The 22767-nt window shown below is 45.2% G+C and overlaps 1 protein-coding gene across 1 annotated transcript in view; it reads right to left on the reverse strand.

The window, feature by feature from the left end:
• Positions 1-344: 344 nt before the first annotated feature.
• Positions 345-22767, reverse strand: part of LOC135902152 (sodium-coupled monocarboxylate transporter 2-like) — a 53394-nt gene continuing 30971 nt past the window's right edge. Inside the window, exons 6-9 of the mRNA XM_070539368.1 lie at positions 20171-20257; positions 9487-9656; positions 2817-2920; positions 345-853 (exon numbers count right to left, since the gene is read on the reverse strand). Coding sequence (XP_070395469.1) covers positions 345-853; positions 2817-2920; positions 9487-9656; positions 20171-20257 — 870 coding nt within the window. The remainder of the gene's footprint in view (positions 854-2816; positions 2921-9486; positions 9657-20170; positions 20258-22767) is intronic.

The raw sequence follows: 22767 nt of genomic DNA on the forward strand, positions 1-22767 counted from the left end.
AGGCGACGGGAGTTTTTGTAAGGGGTCACTTATCACCGCTAGTGCTCTCGGAGATCGTTCCCTCTCCAGTAACAAGGTAGTGTACACCTGCCTGCCGAAACGCCAAAACGTCGAAAATAGCAGCATAGAGATGGGAGTTCGTAAGTGGATTGCTCGCGAGAGGAGCGGTGAGCATGCGATGATGACCGAGAAGGCAACGTTCGGCGAGGTTATCGGTTGGTGGATATATTTTTAAGTACAGCAGCGACGTGATCCGAGAGGTGTCAGATATCCTTGAAAACGGTGAAAAAGCCATCGTGCTGTGATACTGAATGATCAGCCATGGTATGCTGCTTGGTAAACGATCACGAATTAGTTAGATGAACCCTGGCGTGGTCGGTTTCAGCCACAGTCGCTTGGAATGCAACGAGGTATGGCGGTGACACCTCGTAGAGTTTGTCAGCCAAGGACGCCAGGCCAGGAAGGCTGCGCTCCGATGCGCCTAGTAGCACTGTTTGGACGAGAACTGGAAGGCGTTGAAGGAACCGGTGCTTGAGAAGTGCCTCATTGAAGGTGGAGGTTCGTGGTTCAAGTAGATGCTGCATATGTAGAAGTAACTGCGACGGCTGACGATCGCCATACCTTGTGGCGGATAGAAGCTCCTGCAGGCGGCGTCTTTCTGAAAGGAACGTGCGCGCTAGGATAGCGGCCTTGTGGGTGTAGTTGGGCGTCGGAGACTGAGTGGCCGTCAGAAGATCACGCACATGAAGAGCGACGTCACCAGGTAGGGCAGCTAGTAGGTGGGCGTAGCGGGTCCGCTGAGAGATTACGTAGACTGCCTGAAAGCTGGGCTCCACCTGAAGTAACCAGATGCCTGGATGGTGGGGGTTGTACGGAGGCATCCACCTTGACAGCTTATTGCGCCACAGCGATAGCAAGAGGAGCAGCGATGTCGAGCTGAGCCATCGAAGCGCCGTCGGGAAGTGCTGTTGTGTCTTTGGCTCAAGGTCACTAATGTCGCGACAACAGGGAAGACGTAAGCACGACCTCCTTGCAAGGATATAGCTCCAGAGTGATCTTTATTTTCTTTCGAACGGCGAGCTCGCGCCTCTGCTGCCACTTCTTTTGTCGACACCGCGTGTCCGTGGCTAAACTTCCCCACAAACTGATTATAAATATCATTGGAGCGAGAAAGTAACATTCAGCATCTTTGTTGAATTCATCAGCGCCTTTGACTTACTTAATCACACCATCTTGCTCAGAGAACTTGAACATTATGGTATCTCGGGCCTATCATTTGACCTCATATGCTGATATGCTAGTAACCATAAGTATGCGGTCATCGTCGTTCATAACTTTCTCTTTACCTTGCAGCTAATTCGTTGTTGAGCTTCTCAGGTTGTTTGTTAGGTCGTATTTTATGTAATGTCTATGTTAACCACCATGTGAATATTGCATGCGATATGTCTTAAATTTTGTATGCATCTGACAATAGCTGCTTCCTCAGTGGCTTCTCTAGTGACGAAATAATTACTAAATAAACACTGTTCACCTCCTCGCACAAATAGTCCACAGCAGACGGACCTTCTAATAACACCCGGAAGACTGATAGTGTTATCTTCCATGCAGTGAACAAAAACCTCCTTTTAAATAACACCCTTTCCCTTCACAACCGCCAATATATATTGATGATCGCTGTAATTTTTCTAGGAGAAGCTTTCGATTCGCAGATGAGTTTGAGTGAATACGTGTTGTGCCTAACACGAAAATAATCTCACTTGATTAGTTTCTTATCGAATTGCCCCTCTAAGTTCACACAATAATTAAAGCTTAGAATTTGTCATGCCATGTTTCTCACCTACAGTAATTATTGCCACCTTGTCTGGGGTACCACACGTAAAAATAACACCCCACGCTTGTTAATAACACTGCACAAGAAATCAATAGGGGTAATTGGTGGCTCTGCTCACACAGCAAACACATCAAATTTTATCAGACATTACATTGCATAGATCTCACTTTTGAGCACCGTCTACTTTATAACCTAAGATTTTATCTGCCATGCATTCCTGATTCTCGGACAACAATCGCCAAGCTAAAATCTGAAGAGACGCGTGTCGTAACAAACATTACAAAGGAATGGACAATACTTTTGACCTTCACCTTTACGTATTTCGATTTATAGTTTCTTGCAATAAAACTTTGCCTGCCCATCCCATCGGATATCAGTGCCAAAGTTTCCGAGGGAACAACTGCTGTAGCAGTTGCGAAGCGATGCCCAATCACGGAAAGCAAAGGTTACAGTTCGTTCTCACTAACACATTAAATATGCACAAGAAAAACAACAGAAGCATTATTTTATTGCCCCAAAAGCCGTTAAACCTTCCCTTTCTTCAGAGGGTAGAATAACTGCTGCTGTGTAGTACAACTTTGGGTAGCATCATTTCCTTAATACTTGCAATGTGATTCAGCACTGTAGCTCTTTCTTCTTGTAAGAATTTTTTCTTGTAAAAATATATTTAGGCACCTCCTTGTCAAACTGTCTTCTTATAGCTTATGTTGTTGCGTGTAACATGCCGATCATTATCTCACATATGCAATGGGCATAGTGGTAATTCTTTTTCATTTTTTATTGACTGCTGATATACTCGTGCTGCGGTGCCATTTTCCTTGCCTGTGGTCATGCCTTGGAAGACTTTCAAGCCTCGCTCATGGTTTTTAGCTTCCGTCTGTTTTGATGTATTGTCATGCGAAAAAATAAAGTGTCTTCGAATCTTTCAAAACATTTGAAATTTCGAAGCCCCTCAAAAGCAAAATATCAGGCAAAGAAATCTCACCTGTAAGACAGCTCACAAGCACACCGATGATGACAACTGCAAATATTGCAAAGAAACTTGTCCACATGTATGAGACACGGAAGAGAATGAAAGACTCATCCGTGCTGAAAAAGCAGGAAGGGAAAATAAATTGCAATCGTCGTTATACGAGGTGTCTCATCTAACTTGTATCAAGATTTAAAAAGAAACTATGACCTATAGAGAAATCGTACCCGCTGCGTATTACCGGTAGCGGTGTGTACATAAAACCAGCATTTTTCCCTCACGAAATAATAATTCATTATTGTTTTACTTGGTCAGCCTTTTAATTATTGCTTGAGTCTCTAACATGTCAGATATAAAGTTCTAAAGCTTCTCAAGTAATCAAGCATCTTTTCGAGCTAAAGTTTGCCTGATTATTTTTGCCGAGGGAAAAAAAGGCGCCCGCGAAATGCGCCCGCGACACTCCACCTTTCCTAAACAAAGTTTGATGGGTAAAGCAGTGCATTCGTTTATGTTCGCATCGTACAGGCTTTCGGCAGGTAGGATTGGTCGATGGGCTTCATGAGCTAACTTGTGGTGAGGTAATCGTTGGCATGTGCTCACGCAACTATGTTGTGCTCATACCTTGAACGGTAGTACATCATGAAAGAAAACTACAAAATTAATTTAGGCAATGTTTAAAAAAGCAACAATGCGCAAAACAGTGCGGCAATCGAGAAAATGCACCTCTCAGAAGAGCAGAAAGGCCTACAGTCGAATTTATTTCAATGAAAAACAAGAAACAATGTAGGTGAAACGTCTTAGCCGCTGGCGACGAAACATCCAAATGTGCAGCACTAGCATTTACCATTTCTGTCTATTGAATTCCTGACAAGACACAAAACCATGCAGCTTTTTTGTTACTATCTTTATCTTCGTCTCAAGTTGTTTGATGTAAGGATGGGGTGACATCATTAAAGTACGTGAAACAGTCACGTTTTGCGCCAGTCTTGAATTGGTAATTTTCCACTGCCGCTTATAGCACGTGCTCAAACAGGTCCCCGCCTGAAGCCATGCATTACTTGCTGTTCTGCTGCTGCAGCCCTTACCATTGACGTCACAATCTAGCAGCAGACTGCTTATTTTTGCGTTCAGTGCGTCCGGTGGGGTGGTTTCACTGCTACAAACGCAGTCTTCTACGTAACCCGAGCAGAAGTGCAGCGGTGTCATGTCCTGCGACCTTGCAGGCCAGGGTACAGGTCCGGGCCGGCGAATGCACTGTCTAGGAAAAATGCCCTGTCGAGCCACACTCGAGACTGATCTCCACTATGCGCAGGAGCACCATCGTGTGGAAGCTCATGTGCCGAAGGTACGCGAATGGAACGTTGTAAATGACGTCATTCACAGGGCAACCGAGGATGTCGTTCACGCAGCGTTGCCTCGTTAGCGTGGCGTCAAAAAAATGGGGAAGAGACTCTTAAACCCGCTTACATGTTGGAATGGGAAGGTATTTTAGGGGCTGTAGTGAAATGTTTTCGCTTAGGTATTCAGCCGCATGTCGATGTGCACGTTTTAAACTTGCGCGGCGTTCCTTGTGAGACGTAGTGGCGGTGGTGAAGCTCATTTCATACACTCGTGATTTCGCGTCGAGAATGTTGTTGTAGTTGTTTCTTATCACGTATGTGACTCACACCCTCTATGGGGGATTGGCCAAAATACGAATACGCGGAGCGCAGAGGCGCTATTTCGTATTGAGGGAGTGATAGCAAATGACGACGACGGTGACCAGCACACCATCAAAAGTGTTGCGTGAGCTTTCGCGTATAGGAAACAGTCGTTGCCGGCTTGTTTAGGACCATGAGAAATTTGACGACAATCCGAGCATTGTTTTTACTCTTTGCGCCGTCTGCCATATTTGTGTACCATGTTTTGGTCATGCCGCCGCCGTATGTTTCCGAAATGGGGCATATCATGAATTCGCATTAAGCGATGGGTCCGATAATACTGCCATCAAAAATTCTGCATCATAAAATAAACGACCATTGCCATTAGTGTCGTGTCAGCGCCGGCCAGTGGGGATTGTTGCCATCGCAGTAGTGCGTGCAGTGAAGAATAACTTGTACGTTTCTGGAGAAATCTACCTCGTCTATCCACAGCACGCAGGCCGGAATGTACGGTTCCTTGTTCACTATTCGTGAAAATCCAATTAGTAGGGTCAAGTCTGTTTTGAAAATCTCGATCTTCAAGCTTTTCATGTAATGTGCATGACACGGGTGCGTATGAACTTTCTTTTTTAAAAAATTCTACTGACCAATGACTTCGAGGTCACAGCCTCCGCAGTGGCGTTGCCCACACTACCGTGAAACTTGGCAGCAAAGTATTCCAAAACATACATTTCAGCTTCTTGGCCTACTATCCCAATGCTGCATAGCTTTCTTATGGAGCTACCCGTCTCGCATTCAAAGGACTTCGTAGTTCCGTAGTATCGCTGATGGACTAAGGCGCTTTCAACAATGCCTTATCTGTTATATCATTTCCTTTCCTCTCGTCGTCGCGCGTCGCCTCTCAGAGCCAGAATCAGTTTAGCCTTCTGATCACACGAGAAGGGCTTGACTGCTCTCTTAAAGGAAAAGCAACGAGGAAAAATCGAGCAAGAAATAAATGCTTGATTTCGAGGTTATCTGAGGTGACCGACGAGTTTACAATTTCCATGTTAGTGATTCAAGCAATCATTAAAAAGCTGACCAAATAAAAAAAATATTATATAGCGATGAAAAAGATTTACCGACGATTACGATACTCCCCTGATAAGAAATTTGAGCGCAGCTCTATACGTGTTCTCATTTCGTGATATATTGGCTGCGCGGACAATCTGTCTCGTCCGGCATGTTGCAAACGAAGTGAACTGTGGCGCGAATGCCCTGCTAACCGGGAGATTGCGAGACGCAGCACGTGGCTGACGCGTGGGCGCGTTTCACAGCAGCCGCCACAGGCAGATCTCCACACATGCAGCGATTTGTGTCCATATATGGTGTCGGTGGAGTGATCGGTGAACGGACGACGCGCGCTACACTGGCGCCATCTCGTGGTCATCGTCGCCGCAGAGGCCGTCTTCCGCTGCACTACGCTTCTCGTGCTTTCGCCATGCGCTTCTCACCCATTGTCCTCCTCGCGCTATTTTCGTTATCGCTATCTTTCATTACCCGCTGTGCTACGCGTTCGGACTTTCATCCTTCGCTGGGCTCGTTCGCTGTGTTCTGCAAAGGACGCCGACGCTCTGAAAACTACTTGTAAATATACACGACTATCACTAATGAGCAGTGGGTACGATTTCTCAAGAGTTCTTGCTTTCTTTAAATTTTGGCCCAAGTTAGTTGGGATACGTGGCATATTTCTTAAGGACATGTTTCTTTTTTGTCAAAAAGTAATACACTCGAAAAAAGAAACACAGACGACGGCACGCACCCGGTACATGTTTGTATCAATTGCAGTCATATGGCCATTGTCATTTACGTGCCTGTGGCTAAAATCCACAGACGCCTATTTCAATGAAACAGCTCTGCAAAGCAATAGAAAAAATTAAATTATGGGGTTTTACGTGCCAAAACCACTTTCTGATTATGAGGCACGCCGTAGTGGAGGACTCCGGAAATTTAGACCACCTGGGGTTCTTTAACGTGCGCCTAAATCTGAGTACGCGGGTGTTTTCGCATTTCGCCCCCATCGAAACGCCGCCGCCGTGATCGGGATTCAATCCCGCGGCCTCGTGCTCAGCAGCCTAACACCATAGACACTGAGCCACCACGGCGCGTAAAAGCAATAGAAAGTTACAGTTTCCACCCGAATGTCGGTGAAGAGAAATCACTTTCCTATCCAAACAGCCCTAAACATGATGGCGAATGTACTACTAACAGATCTGGTTAAATGGCCTCCCAATCACATCTATGACAAGCGAAATTCCTTTACGTTCCGCGAAAATTGGACGCACAATCAAGACACAAAGAAAGAATGGTTTGTCCTTGTGTGCGTTGCACGTGGAAGATCACGGATCATCAACTAGCTCAGGCCACCACCCGGGAAAGCTGGCTCACCTAGGATGAACTATGTTCTTTCTCCGGTCACCTGTGCCTACTTGTTGCGTGGCCTTCGCTATTTGCCAAGCACAAACTGTTGCTTTTAACTTGCGCATAATGCAATTTGCCACTTGACAGAAAAGAAACACTCGCGAAATTTGAACGGAAACCATTTTTATCAAGTTTCTAGTAACCTACACGTTTCTTGTTCACATAAAAGACAATTTTTGCCAAATTTGGCCTGCCCTGTATACGTAGTAGATGGCTATCTACTACGTATATTGTGAGCGCAACACATGCCTGATATTTAATTTCATCTTCTCAACATAACATCAACCATTCTACATCTGCATTTCATCTGTATATCATCACCAGCTGCACAGCTTGATGCTCGTGGCGGCATCACGAGCTCAGCTCAGAGAAAGCGGTTCCTTATAAGGGGTGATACGTATATATATATATATATATATATATATATATATATATATATATATATATATATATATATATATATATATATATATATATATATATATATATATATATGTGTGTGTGTGTGTGTGTGTGTGTGTGTGTGTGTGTGTGTGTGTGTGTGTGTGTGTGTGTGTAGTCGATTCACACACACACTGGATTGAGGCGATTCCCATGGCGCAGGCGAACGCTCACACCACCAGTAATGCCCTCAGGACAATATTTAGTCGTTTTGGCATACCTCGCACGGTCGTGTCAGACAACGGGACGCCATTCGCAGCATGGGAGTTCCAGCAGTTTATGCAGCGAAATGGAATAGTTCATATTCGGGCACCCCCCTACCACCCCCAGAGTAATGGCCTAGCCGAGCGAGCCGTGCGCACCGTCAAAGAAGGCTTGAAAAAGATAGGAGGCGGTTGCATCATAACGTCGTTTGCCCGGCTGTTGTGCAATTATCGAAACGCACCACACCAAGCAGGCCCTTCTTCTTCAGAGATGCTATTAGGTTACCGGCTGCGCACAAGACTGGACATGTCTTTTCCTTCCAGAGCCTGCCCTGCCAAAGCTGCGAATGAGTCGAGCTGGAACTTTGCACCGGAAAATTATGTGTACGTGCAAATTACGGCGCCGGCGATAAGTGGTCACCAGACACTGTGGAAGCTACTTCCAGTGCTCGCCTCCTGGATGTTAAGACTGCGGACAGGCTTGTCCGCCGCCACTTGGATCAAGGTCATAAGCGGAGCACGAAAGAAACCCCAGCAGCCGTCGACCTGTCGAGGCTTCCTACAACGGTTTCCCCGGTACTAAAGGAGCCAAAGACAGCTGAAACATACGAGAGAATACCAGAAGCGCAACCACAGAAGCTAAGTCGTTCCGCATGATCAAAGAAACCTGCTGTGCGTTTTGGTTACTAAGGGTGAAGAAATGCGGTAACCTACGAACTTGACCAGCAACCTATTTCTTTCATTGCGCATGTGCGCAATCTTGCTATCACACCTTCCCTCTCCGTTTACCTTTTACTTTATATTTGCGAGCGTTAATAAACTCGGCGTTCTTCGGCTGGTGCGACTGTCTCGTTCACTACGGAAGGGGCGTAGCCTCCGACCATACACCATCGTAACATTATATATATATATATATATATATATATATATATATATATATATATATATATATATATATATATATATATATATATATATATATATATATATATATATATATATATATATATATATATATATATATATATATACGTTGTTCGGGGACGACAAACTTTGTCTCCAACCCACCGTGGTTGCTTAGTGGCAATGCTCTTGAGCTACTAAGCGCGAGGTTATGGGATCGAATCCCAGCCACGGCGGCCGCATTTCGATGGGGGCGAAATGGGAAAACAGCCATGTGCTTAGATTTAGGTGCAAATAGCAAAACCCATGGTGGTTCAAATTTCGGGGGTCCCCCACTACGGCGGGCCTCATAATCAGAAAGTGGTTTAGGCACGTAAAACCCCTTAATTTTCTTTAAACATTGTCTGCCGTGAAGCCGCGATACAAGCCTCTGACGTTTTCATACCTTCAACAAAACAGGCTTCTTCGCTTAGGTTCCCCACAGAATTTACTCTAATAATTTTTGCACCCTTTAGGCTGTATATTTACCTAAGAACACTAATCTTTATCTGTGTTGCCTGCATTTGCATTCTCTGACGCAGCGAGCCCGGTACTTCAATGTCATGACTGGCGTGCGGGTTATCAGCACGACAAACCATTCTCGACAAGAAAGCAACGAGCGCGGCGTTTTCAAGAAATAAAACGCAAGGAAGGCCCATGACGATTATTGTTGGGAAGCAGATATACACCCAAAAGGTTGCAACTGTATTTAGAGTACTAAAACCTTATGGTACAAGACTCACAATTGTCGGTCTTGTACAATAAGGTTTGATCAAGTTATTAGTTCAGTGTTTATTTGTGTGTGTGTGCCTGTGTGTTCCGAGAAATGTGACATTATACCGCGGCGTCTCCTTAGTATTTACTCACACAAGTAACTGTAAAGCTGAGGCAAAAAATAGTAGCTGTTTGAATGCATTTTTCTATATATTCGCTCAAATTCCACGGCAATCCCTCTGATTCAACAGAAAAGAGGAAACGAGAATGCGCAAACACACTTACCTTTCAAGTGCGTCTCGACTCCTGTCCAAGGCTTCAACGATGCTGGTCTGGTTTTCGGGGCAGTAATCCAAACTGACATCCATTCTTGGAGGTTTTCTTCCGCTTCTGATTATTCGGCTGACATGTAATGTCTGATACGCAATCGTAATGAGTGTCGCAACGCCGGCTCCCTGCGTCAGAAAAGCAAGATGAATTTTGCGTTCCTCAATAATCTCTACAAATCAATCGTCGAGATTGTACTGCTTATCTTCGGAGTGATTGAAAATGTACAAAGTTTGACTGTGTGATCTGATTTGTTTTTTTTTACGCAGACAAACCTGTAATAACAGTAAGCCCCACATTTCGCTATATTAGCCCACGAGACAAACATCATTGAGACAATCATTCCTCGCTTATGTTTAAGGCGTGAACTACCACTACTAATTTCTCATTTTGGTCATTGTCGTGTGAATAAGAAGTTAAAAAGAAAAGCAGCTCACTACTCAGAATAGTATACTGGCGCTTTTATCAGCCGCATCAAAAAATATCTTATTTCCCGTTGTTTTCGCGCGCACAATGCGAAAAATAAAGCGCTTCGCACAATATGTCTTATTATGCGAACACGCAGCAAATTTTAGACAGTGCGACTTTTTGGGCTCTTGTTTCACAGCCAAGTGTTAATGTGGCTGCAAGTGCTCCGAAATTATATGTACGGGCTGCTAGTGAGGCAAAAAAATATATGATTCAACAAATCTAGATATAAATGAAGTGTATGACACGTTAGGGCCTAATTAGGAGCCAGAGAAAAACTGCTTAACCTTCGTTTTTTTCCTCTTTTAGCACCTTCATAGGAAACGCTTGCAAAGTGTCCTCTCTGGAACAACGTCGAGAGCTAGACCAGTAGGTACTTGACTGAAGGAGAAGACCATACCGTACGCCTGCAAGAAGACGACCGAGCTGGGCCTATGTGTGTTGAAGTATGAAGTCTATATGTTAATGTCGTGCCTTCGAAACATACACTGAATACTACTTTTTCCTTCATTTTCAGCCTTTATACATTCGCCGTAGTTGGCCTTCCCGTCCTCGACACTGAATTAAAGTAGCACACTGTACCTTCTTTCTCGAAATACGAAGCATATTGCGCGCAAAATAACATAAACGTTTAAGCTGTAGGGCTTGAATGCATGGTGCCTTTCGAGTGAAACATTTCTATATTTTGATCAGGAGCTTTAAAACCGTACATTACGAACGACATAGGAAGTGTGCCCCACATTCTCAACGAAGTCAACATGGAACAAAGTTGACATTGACAGGGCAAAGGTAACAACCAATAGTTTATGCGAGAGAAGAAAGAATGAAAAAGTGGCAAAGGAAATGATTATGATGTGTGGTGTTTTGTGGCGCAAGGGCCAAGTTTGGCCAAAGAGCGCCATCACACGTGGTAATGTTGATGATGTATTATAGAAGATGTGACTTGGCTGTAAAGTGGCCTATAAATATTCGCTGTAAACTGCGTAAAATCTACGTAATATAAAATTATGGCGATGACTAATGACGAATACTATGAACATTAAAATCCATCGTACAAGAATGATGCAAAATATAAAATGTATAAGATGGTACAATTACTTGGAGCACTGCTGCCTCGCCAGAGCCCTTGAAAACAAGGGTCTAGAGGCATGTGCTATACCAAGAGCTATCACAGCGGCGTCCTCTGAAGAGAGGACCCGCTATGAACATGTGAAAGGCAGGGAGGTTAACCCGCTTAGCTTAACCGGTTTGCTACCCTAGACATGGGAGCAGGATGGGGGGATGAAAGATGGGGAGAAGAGATAGAGACAGCACGTAACACAGCACACACATTGTCAGCTACAATCCGTCAATCCTGCGCGGTACGTGAGATCACTGTCACACCCGCTTGTCCAAGCCCGTCTCCTTCTTAAGGCGAAGTAGTCCCTTCGTCGCCTTTAGCTGCGATGTCTTCTCTCGGCGATATGTGAAAATAGTTGCAACTGACAATGGTCTATTGTCAAGGTGCGCTAGAACGGACGCCAGGAGCTGTCTCTGACCATTATATTCAGGACAGTCGCACAGAACGTGTTCCAGCGTCTCTTCGCAAAGACAGGCATTACAGAGAGCGTTGTCGGCCATTCCAATGCGAAATGAGTAAGATTTCATGAAGGCCACCCCTAACATAAGCGATAAAGCAGGGTGGCCTCACTTCGACGGAGACCAGTTGGCATACAGAGATGCATCAAAGAGGGCAGGTCGTATTGACGATTGCTCCGGTTGGTCTGGCTGCTTGGTGTGCACCATTGAGAGAGCGTGATCTCCAATGCAAGCACTCGAACTCTGCTGGCTGCGTCGGACCATGAAAGTGGTATGGCATTTTCCTGTGTGTCTTCAAGAGCTGCCCTAGTGGCTTTATCGGCGCCTGGACTTCCTATGACGCCGCAGTGACTTGGCAGCCACTGAAACGTCACCTGATGTCCTTTCGTATGTGATGTATGGAGTAGGCATCTAATATTGAACGCGAGTGGTTCGAGTGGCCCGTTACGCAGAGCTGATAGCAAAGATTGTATGGCGACCTTTGAGTCACTGAAGATTGACCATTGTCGAAGTGCTTCCCGATTGACGAAACAAAGTGCAGTGCGAAGAGCAGCTAGTTCCGCAGATGTTGATGTCGTTGGGTGGTCAGTCCTAAATCTAATGGTAATAGCTCTTCCTGGGACGACCACAGCAGCGAACGAACACTGGATGTTTGTGGAAGCATCAGTATAAATATGTACACTGTCCTCGTACCTCTCGTGCAGAAGAAGGAGAGACAGTTTTTATTTTTTATTTATTTGTACATACTTCAGCCCCTATATGGGACTGTCGCAGGAGTGGGTTAGACAACAAAAGTCATACAAAAAACCAAGTAAACAATAACATTAAAAATTTACAAGAAATATGGCAGATGGCACAAATGAAACTCAAAATAGCAGCAACACTGAGAATCAGTACAAAAACGAGAATGAGTAAATACACTGTAACAACAAGAAAATACATAAAATCAGGTGTGGTTAACTTTTAACAGGAAATCGTTTAATGGCAGTGACCTAATTGTTCCGGGAATTAAGTTCCAGAAATCAATGGTACGTGGGAAAAAGCTGTATTTAAATTTATTAGATCGAGCAAAGTAAGGCTTAATATTAAGGTTATGGTAACCGAGGAATGTCTGAAGGAATATATATGGGATGTGAGACACGATAAGAAAAATTGACGATGCCATGCAGAAACTTCAATGACTCAATGTGACGGCGTATGGATAAAGGGGTTAGGTTCAAAGAAGATAAGGCACGAGAGGGTGAAAAATAGTGATCATAGCGACGATATATGAACCTAATAGATTTTCGTTGTATGCTCTCAATGGAGTTAATGTCGCACTGCTTATGAGGGTTCCAGACTGGAGAAGCATAATCTACGATTGGGCGAATTAAAGTTTTATACATTAGTTACTTAGTTTCCTTTGGAGAATTGTTAAAATTGCGCCTCAAATACCCGAGCTTCCGGAGTGCTTTAGTGCAACTGAAATTAATGTGGCATGACCAGGACATGTTAGTGGTAAATATGACGCCAAGATACTTGTATTCCGAGACCCTGTGCAAGGGTAAGTCGTTGAAAGTGTAATTGGTCAATGAAGGAGAGACACTATTAGAAAATGACATTATCACAGTTTTAGTAAAATTAATTGTCATTTGCCAAGTGTTGCACCAGGTACAGAAGCTGACAAATGAGGAATTTAGTTCAAGATAATCGTCTGGTGTGTTAATCACGCGATACAAAACACAGTCATCCGCATAAAGGCGCATGTGTGAAGTGACGTTTCGAGGTAAGTCATTAATGTATAGAAGAAATAGTAAAGGACCAAGAACCGACCCTTGGGGTACACCAGATGACACGTCAACAGAAGAAGAATTAGTTAAATTATAACATAAAATTGTGACCGATGAGAAAGGAAACTGGCAATCCAACTAACCAAGTGAGAATTTTTCAAGATCCTGTTAAGCTTTATTAAGAGATTAGAATGCAGTACAGTATCGAAAGCCTTGGAAAAATCTTTAAATATAGCATCGATCTGGGTGCCGATATCAAGGGCACAGAGGATGTCGTGTGAGAATTCTGCTAGTTGTGTTAAGATGCTGAAACCTTTCCCAAAACCTTGCTGAAAGTTGGAAAGTATGTTATTAGATTCCAGAAATTCCACTATATGTTTGTGAATTATGTGCTCCAGCATCTTACATGAATATGATGTTAATGAAATAGGTCTATAATTAGATAAGAGCTGCTTATTACTAGATTTGAATAATGAATGTACTTTGGCCAGCTTCCATGAGGATGGAACGATGCCGGTATTGAGGGACTTTTGAAAGATGATGGTTAGGTAGCGAGCAGACCACAATGAATAATTAACGAGAAAAGAATTGGGTATACCATCAGGACCGGTTGATTTTTTAGTGTCTAACTTTAGTATTAGGTTTAGTACACCATGCTCAATAATCATGATATCAGTAATCGGAGTTGTCACTTTAGGAGGGTCAAAGGATGAAACTTCGTGAGTATCTGATGAAAAGAGAGATTTAAAGTAGGCATTAAAAGCATCAGCTATTATTAACGGATCATTAGTTGTTTCATCATTGACGATTATAGATGCCGATGTATACTCTGTTGGCAAAACAAAGCGCCAAAATTTGCGAGGATTAGTTTTTAGAAGATTTCCTAATTGGACATTGAAGAAACGATCTTTTGCCGATTTCGTAACTACTCGCAGTTCTTCCTTTGCCCTACGAAACCTGATGGCACTATCAAGGTCTGATAAACGCTTCACATGCCTGAGGCGTCCAACGCGGCGCGATACGTGAAGGATATCACGTGTCATCCAGGGTACTTTGAGGTTCATTTTTTTGTTTTTAGCGGAACAAAACGTTGCATGCAGTCACTGACAATACTTTCGAATTTGCTGACTAGTTCGTTGATGTCACCCATGTGACTAATCGTGTGAAATGCATCGAAAGAACAAGCAAGAAAATCGGTGATAGCAACATCGTCAGCGCGAGCGAAATCAGGAAATGTAGTGAAAGTCGACAGTGGCGTGAAAACAGGACAGTTAATAGTAACTACCACAGCCTTGTGGTCCAAAATTCCATCAACAATATCACATTCAAAACCACACTGATAAAGAGTTGAACCGAGAATGACCAAGTCAAGCAACGAGTCACCTCTTGTTGCTTCGTTAACAATTTGCTTTAGATCTAAGAACAAGGAAATGTTCAGCAATTCTTGACAGATGGGTGTATCCCGACCAGAAAACGTAAATGATGGCCAATTGATACCTGGAGCGTTGAAATCGCTCATCAAAATAAGATTAGACAGTTTGAACGTTTGTATGTTCAAATAATCATTAAGGATGCGCAATACATCGACAGATGAACCTGGCGGTCGATAAAGAATGCCGATTACAAAGGACTGTTAATTAAGAAAAATTTTGCACCAGACAGATTCAATTTCTGCTGGCGCCTTCATAACGGAGAACTTAATGTCAGATCGAACGATAAGAACGTTTCAGCACAGGCGACGACAGCTCAGACTTTTTCCCGATTCCTGGTACGCTGAGATGGACTGTGGGGCTGATAAGACACCAAGGGGGTATCGATGGTTTAAATGGAGCGGCGAAGCCCGAGGGAAGTTTGTCGTTGTACTTGACGATAGCTTTAGAGAATGGTGCTTAGTGCCTGTTTGAAGGTAGTGTTGCAAGGTGGTAATAGGGGCACGTGCAAAATCTCTGATGTGCGTTTTCAGGGCTTCCACTGTGAAGTGAGTTTGCATTGGATGGTCCCGAGCAACTGCAATAGTTGCCTCTGTTGACGTGTATCTGGGTAAACCAAGGCAAACTGAGTGCTTGAGCTTGTGCTGCCTGCAGAACACGAATATTTGTCTTGCAGGTGCAGTTCAGAACAGGTAGACTATATCTTAAAAAAACTCAGGAATAGAGCTCTGTAGAATTTCAGCATTGCGTCGACTGACATCCGCCATGTATTTCGTGTCAAATATTTAAACAACTGGGAGGTTGCTGTCAGGCGCCGTTTCATGTAGGCCACGTACGGGCTCCAACAGAGGTCTCGGTCGATAATTACGCCAAGAAATCTGTGGGTTCTGAGAGAATAAATGATTGTCCATTGATTGAGATGACATAAGGCGTCATTGGTCTGCGAGTAAATTCCACTAGTGCGCATTTTTCTGGTGATATGCTGAGACCCTGTTTACACAAGTAGTTCACTGTCAAAGTGGCCGCTCTATGAAGCCGCGCACGTATCTGAGGACGTGTGACTTCCGAAGTCCAGACACAGATGTCGTCAGCGTATATTGAAATTTTGATGGTAGTTGGCAACTATACAGCAAGTCCAACAAGAGCCAGGTTGAATAGCGTCGGTCTGAGAGCACCGCCTTGAGGAACGCCCCTGCTGGTATAGCGTCGCATACTTGGGCCATCTTTAGTTAACACATAGAATGATCTTGCAGATAGGTGACTTGCATTCCACAAAAATACTCGACCACCTAGGCCAACCATCGCAAGAGGGTCTAGAATGGCCTCATGTAATACGTTATCGTATGCCCCTTTCAGATTTAAGAATAAAGCTGCAACTGGAAAGGTCCCGTAAGTGCTGGACATATGAAACGAGATCAAATACATTGTCGATGGAAGAGCAGTCAGGTGGAAACCAGGCATGGAAATCAGATAAATCTTGTAGTATTCAAGGTACCATTCCAGGCGACCAAGGATCATCCGTACCATTATCTTTCCTACACAGCCGGCCAGCGCTCTTGGGAGGTAAGAGGGGAGCTCCCATTTGTGGATTTGCCCTACTTTAAGAGTGGCACCAGGCCGCTTACTTTCCATTCGTCAGGAACATTTCCCTCCTGCCATGAGGAGTTGTAAAGGCTCAACAATTCTATCCGTGCGGATTCTACGGCTATCACTATCACTACGGCTATCACAGAGATAGCAGAAGGCCCGGTATGATATGCCATCTGGACCCGGAGATGATTAGCGCCTGCAGAGAGCTAGTGCCGCTTCGAGCTTTTCCATTGTAAAAGGAAGGTCCATGCAGCAATCACGGGAATTGAGGACGTCAATTCGCGCTGGAGGATCTAGATGAGTCGCTGGGTCTGCCATCCGCGCACAAATGTCTTCTGCGACATTGTTGTCTTGCCGCCCTTGGCAGAGCGCTAGCGCCTTCAATGAAAAACGCCGTTCCGGAAGGCAACGCAGACCTTCCACCATTTTCAAAATGTGAGACAGTGGCTTGCGGGGGTCCAGTGTCTGGCAAAACGTTGCCCGATGTTCCGATGCTAATCTATCCATTCGTCGATTAATCTTCTTTCGCAGCCTCCTTGCTGCCCTAAGGTCATGGATTGATTTTGTACGCCGATATCGACGTTCCGGCCGGCGACGAAGTGCTCGAAGTCGCTCTAATTCCATGTCGAAGTCGTTTCGCATGTAAAAGATCGTCAGCATGCGAGTGGTGTTTTGCATCGTATTTTTAATTGTTTGCTCTAACCAAGAGGGCAGGCCCTTGCGGCAGGCATCTTCCATATCGGATTTGAAGTTGGCCCATTGAATCGTCCGAATAGTATTCCATGGGCCAGATCTAGACGACAAGCCTTTGATGTTCAGATAGGTGTGAATGTGATCACTCCAATGTGTCACACATCTGGCGAGAGAGTTGGAGACGAAAGCAATTTCAAGGCAGCTGCCGTATGTCATGCCTCGAAGAAAAAGATGGGGCTACCATCGTTCAGGAGAGTAAGGCCATATTTGTAGGCGATGCTTGATAATCTTCGTCCTCTTGCATTTGTCCTTGTACTTCCCCATGCTTGCTGGTGTGCTTTGAAGTCACCTATGATTACCCATAGGGTGGGACAAACACTCAAGATATCCGCTAATCTTTTTGTATCGAAATCACTGCAAGGCGATATATATACGCCTATGAGAGTAAACAAGAGTTTGTTCTTTTTAACTATGATGCATATATATTGATTGTCGTCAAGGGGCGCAATTGGCTGCAAAACATAGGTGAGTTCACAACGAATAAAAACGATCATTTTGCTACATGCACCATTTGTAGATAACATGAAATATTCGTACCCTGACAGTCTGATTGGTTTCCACAAGTTGGGCTCACAAATGACGATGAGCGGAAACACATTAGTGTACGCAAACTGACGAAAGTCTCAAATTCATGATTTTAGCCCTCTGGCTTTCCACTGGATGACGGACGCTGCCTTGACTTCCTTCGGAAGGATGGGGTATGAGTAGCCATCTTTCTAGTTGAGGGATTCAAGCACTGGGCTTAAGGTGGCTTGCACTTTAATTGCGCTCCGAGCAGACGGTGTCCCCATGTCCACTAAGATCGCCCGGGTGGCCTCCATGAGTGAACGTAGCACCGAGATGACTTGACGATCTGTTTTAGGTGAATAATTCATGACCGGAGAAGGCTCCGGGTGGGGCGGTGACCTTCTGAGGTTCCTTAGCATGGAAGCGGCTTGGTAGCGTAGGCCATTTCTCTAAATAAAGAGTCTTATCTCATTCCCTCACGGAAGTTTTGGACCCTTTCGCGGCGCGACCAAATGGTGCCGTAGTGGACTGTGTACTATCACTTCTCGCAGGCGCCTTCTTTGAAGACGTACGATGGTGCCAACTTCGACGTCGACGCTGACGCCGCACTACTTCGGCTGCCTCCCTGTGGGCCGAGTTGTCTCTGGCCATTTGCTTCAGAACCGCGCGCTCCCTCTTGATGCGGAGACAGGGTTTCGACGAGGCTGCATGAAGGCCGCTACAGTTGGTGCACTTGATAACTGTTGCACCGCAGGTCTCTTCTGCATGAGGTTCAGCGCAACAGGGACACAGTAGCGAGTTGGGACACATACCCTTGACGTGTCCTAGCCTGAAGCACTGATGGCATTGAAGCACCTTCTGGATGAATGGTCGAACCGGATGTCGAAAATGTCCGACTTTAACGTGGGACGGTATACAATCCCCCTTGAAAACTACTGTTATGCAGCGCGCATTCCCAAGGCGGTGCACTTGCGTAATGATCATGCCCTTGTTTGCCGGCTTGATGAGGCTAGGTAAATCATCATTGGGAATGGCAATGGCAATGTCGTTAATTACACCGGCTATGGGTGTGTCGCCAATCGGGATGAAGGGGCGCATTTTGATTCCGCCTAGCTCCATGCTTTCTTGAAGTTTTCCAAGCGCACTCGCATTGTACACGTCTATGACGAGTATATTCTTGCGCGGATTTCTTCTGATGCCTTTAATTTGATCCGCCACCGCACATTCCAGAAAAATGGATAGGGCTTGCCTGTTCAGCAACCGTAGGTTGCTTGACGGTTCTTCCGGCATGAAGATGATGACGTGTGGCCAGCGCGGCGGCCTTGACTTCCTAGTCGTTGTACTCGCAGTAGTTGACGGCGCTGTGTTGGCGATCTTTCTCTTCGCCCTATTACTCTAGACGGCTATGAAGCCGTCGTCGGATGAGTCGTCTTCCGACATAGAGTACAGCTCAGTGTCCTCGGTGTCACTGGGGGAGCCAACTCGCTTCTTTGCGGTTGACGGCCATGATGACTTCTGGCCAGGCGGGCCTCTGGCATGCTCCGTGTCCATGGCCGCAAGACGGGGAGGCGAGGCACCTTGAAAGGGGAAGGTCTCACCAAAACTTCGCAGAGCACAGAAACAAGTGTTCTGTCAAGAAGACACTTCACTAGAAAGCTTCACTAGACGCTTCACTAGATTAGAGACTGTGCAAACAAAGCCACAACTACGTGCCCTAAAATGCTATACGGTCATTGCTCACTAGGTTTCTCACTCACCAGTCGAATTACGTATCACTGCGTTTAAATTGTGTGGAAATAGCGTCCACATTAGGTGAAATATTTGCAGTGAAGGTTTGATGCTTTTTGTCTAAATGTGAGCTTATCAAACAGTTATGCTGCATAATTCTTTGTTTGTTTGTTTATTTTTGTTTGTTTGTTTGTTTACGCGATTTGTAGATTTCTCACATTTCTTTGTGAATTTAACAGTGCATTTCTTTACATATTTCGTTAAAGTAAGTGACAAGTTAAGGCCTACTTGAAGGTGCAGTTTAAGATATCTGGGTTATTTGCGGACATTTGCAATAATTACGTCGGCAAGCGCTGTAAGAATCTGATGATTACAATTTATGAAGAACCCTTAACTTAACACAGTGTGCTGAAATGTCTACAATGGCCACTAAGCTGATAATCACTGACAAAAAGATGCACAAAAAATGGTCCTATGAGGCACTTTGCGTTTTTCGCGGGCTTCTTTCACGCTCGGAAAAACACATTTGTGTAGCCCGTATTGAGCAATAGAAAGCTGTGTAGGTCATTTCTCATGCTGCTCTATAACTTTCTCAGTTACCCTTTCCATCTAATTAAAATATTCGAGAAGCTGATTAGATAATTAGGACTACTTATCTAATTAAGCTAAATGCAAAAAGAAATAATCCGAGCATCTCCAAGTGATGGCAAACAACATTACCTTGGTTCTGTCCAGCTACATATTTGCATATCTTTAAATCTTGGTGCATGATATCTAAGAGACCCTGTGTATAACTAAAGCAGAGATGTCGAGACGTACCTTGCAGTGCACAAATGGGAACAGCACGGCAAGCAGGCATAATCCCACGAATGCTGATGTGATACTGTTGTAGACCATCATGAAGACCTGCGTTGTAAGAGTCCGATGAGGCAGGAAATTTTGACGTCTTCGCGAAATCAATTGTGCACGGTGAAAGAAATTTTATTCAAAGCATCACAAACAAAACGTTACAAAGGCAGGTAAACATCCTTACGTGCATGGAACGCGAAAGCAGTATGACTCTTCCACGCGAAACTTTTCATTTGGTCATGTGCTCGAATTGGGGAAAGTCAGTTTTCAGGGTGAATCACCGAAATTCTGGGGGTGGGATAAATCAATATATGGAGCGGGCCAGGTCGGTGTTCAGCGTGGGGCAACTCAATATTCTAATTGGTCAAGGTCAATATTCGGGGCAGGCCAGCCAGACTTGGGGGTGGGCCAAGTCAATATTGGGAGTGGCCCACGTCAGTTTTTAACGTGAGTCAGCTCAACTTTCGGTTTGGGCGAAGTGAATTTACGGCGTGGGCTAAGTTAGTTTTCGGAGTAAGCCAGGTTGGTTTTGAACGTGGGTAAAATTTACTTTCGAACTGGGCAAAGTCGATTTTTTAGGTGTCGGCCACAGCGTCCGTCTGACGCCATGGGTGTTGAACGAGCAGTTTCGTATTGCGAGCCGCTGCAGGTCCAGCACCAGGAACGTGACGTCATCATTTGGTCACCTGTGTTTTGGCACCATATCGCGATAATGCCGGATGCTCACTGGATTTTCCGCTTCATGGGGCATAGTTAGAGTTCAGCGCATTTACCGGCCGGCGGGCCCGCGGAGACGCTACTACGCACGTGTGGTACGCTGGGGCGGCCAGCGTGTTTACGGAGTGGGTCGATCGCTTGTGGGTCTCATCTTCCCAGCGGAGCGCCCGCAGCGCACCAGCGTTTTTGCGAAACAAATATGGCGAGCAGCTGCAGAAATAGCGGCATGTGGTCGGCGTCGTCTTCAAACGCAGCGCTGGCTCGTCTGCAGGTGATACACACTCGGACGTGCTTCATCACTGAAGGCGACCTCTGTGTTCTTCGAGATGTATCAGCAACGACGCCGTTAGGAAGCGATTTGAAGTGGATGACCGGGATCGAGAACCTGAAGCGAGCGTACAGATCTTTTCCAACCTTGCTCGAGTGGTGGCGCAGCAAAGCGCTGAGCTCGATCGAGTGAGGGATTGCTGAGCTAAATTCTCTTCCATTGGTGCGTCGCTCCGCTGCCATCGCCACTCGCCCGTTGGACCCGCTGGCCGGTAAACACACTGAGCCATAAGTCTCGAATGTTTTCGCATTAAAATATCCTGTAGAGACACGGCGGCACGCCTGAAGAATGCATATATCGCCGACTTTTCCGGATTGACCTCTAGGGTGGTCACCATGTTGCTATGGGATAGAAAGTTTTAGTTGAACGCTGCTTGCGGCTGCCCTCGGATTTCACGCGATGAGACACGGCAGGACACTGCCTGTCTTTGGTATTTGTATAAGTTCGTCTTGCGTGATGCAAGTGGCGTGCTGTCAACTCTGCTGCAATACGACTGAGAAACCAAGTAGGCGCCCTCCCACGCCCCATTGCATAGGCTTCGTAAGATGACCGAAGAAATCGATCGTTGTTCCACAGGTCGCATGTAACATTTAGCACAAACGCACAAGTGGTGGTACCTGAATTGCTAGCATATGCCAGTGTCAGCGTAACCGGGCCTAAACATGCAACTAAAGCACACTAAGACCAGTGTCGCGGGTATGCTCATCTTCTTAACGAGATCAACAAGTACCTAAGCTTCAGATTTCACGCACTTGAGCCAGCGAACCACGTCTGCTTTTTTCGCTTCGGCAGCCACGTCCTTTTAGTGCGGAAAATTCTCAATTTTATTGTAGAACTTTCCTTGACTTTACTTTGCGACCAGTGTCCTGCTTGGCGTCTGCGATAAATATGTGACAAGTGATAGGATTCTAGCCAGGTTCTTCAAGCGCAAAAGCGGGATGTTCTACCTCGTAGGCCACATACACGTGCATAGAATCTAAAGCCCACGTTTATAGAACCAACGTCTGTAGTTAAAGTGGGGGACAGTGCGTGATGCCGCCATTATCATCGACGTTTGTGCCACTTCTGTCGTAGCAAGCTCAACTCAACATGTGGTTTAGACCAAGGTAGACCTCCCATGGAATCTCCCATAGCAGCCCACACGTCCTGCAATGGCGGCTTGTGGAGGAATGGCGACGCCATCTATATTCCGCGGCGCCAACTTTTCGTTGGAGGAAAAGTCACCATTTGACGTTCGAGGCTAGTTGCGCCAAGTCGTCTTCTGTGCCAGCTCACATTACATCGCATACAAAGAGCCATGAAAAGTGCACACAACAGTGCAAATGAAGTGTAAGTGAGAACATTCGCCACAACATCGCCTCACAATCGACTACGAGTACACCCATCGGTATTTATAAAGTTCATTATATAACGGTAGGCATTACACCGGTGAATCATTGGAGTGTTGCATATATTAAGAACAATGGGTTTGTACAGGTATAGAACTGAGTACCACACGCATGTGGTTCTTAGTACCAACACA

This window comes from Dermacentor albipictus, chromosome 5, assembly GCF_038994185.2.
Source record: "Dermacentor albipictus isolate Rhodes 1998 colony chromosome 5, USDA_Dalb.pri_finalv2, whole genome shotgun sequence".
Lineage (NCBI taxonomy): Eukaryota > Metazoa > Arthropoda > Arachnida > Ixodida > Ixodidae > Dermacentor > Dermacentor albipictus.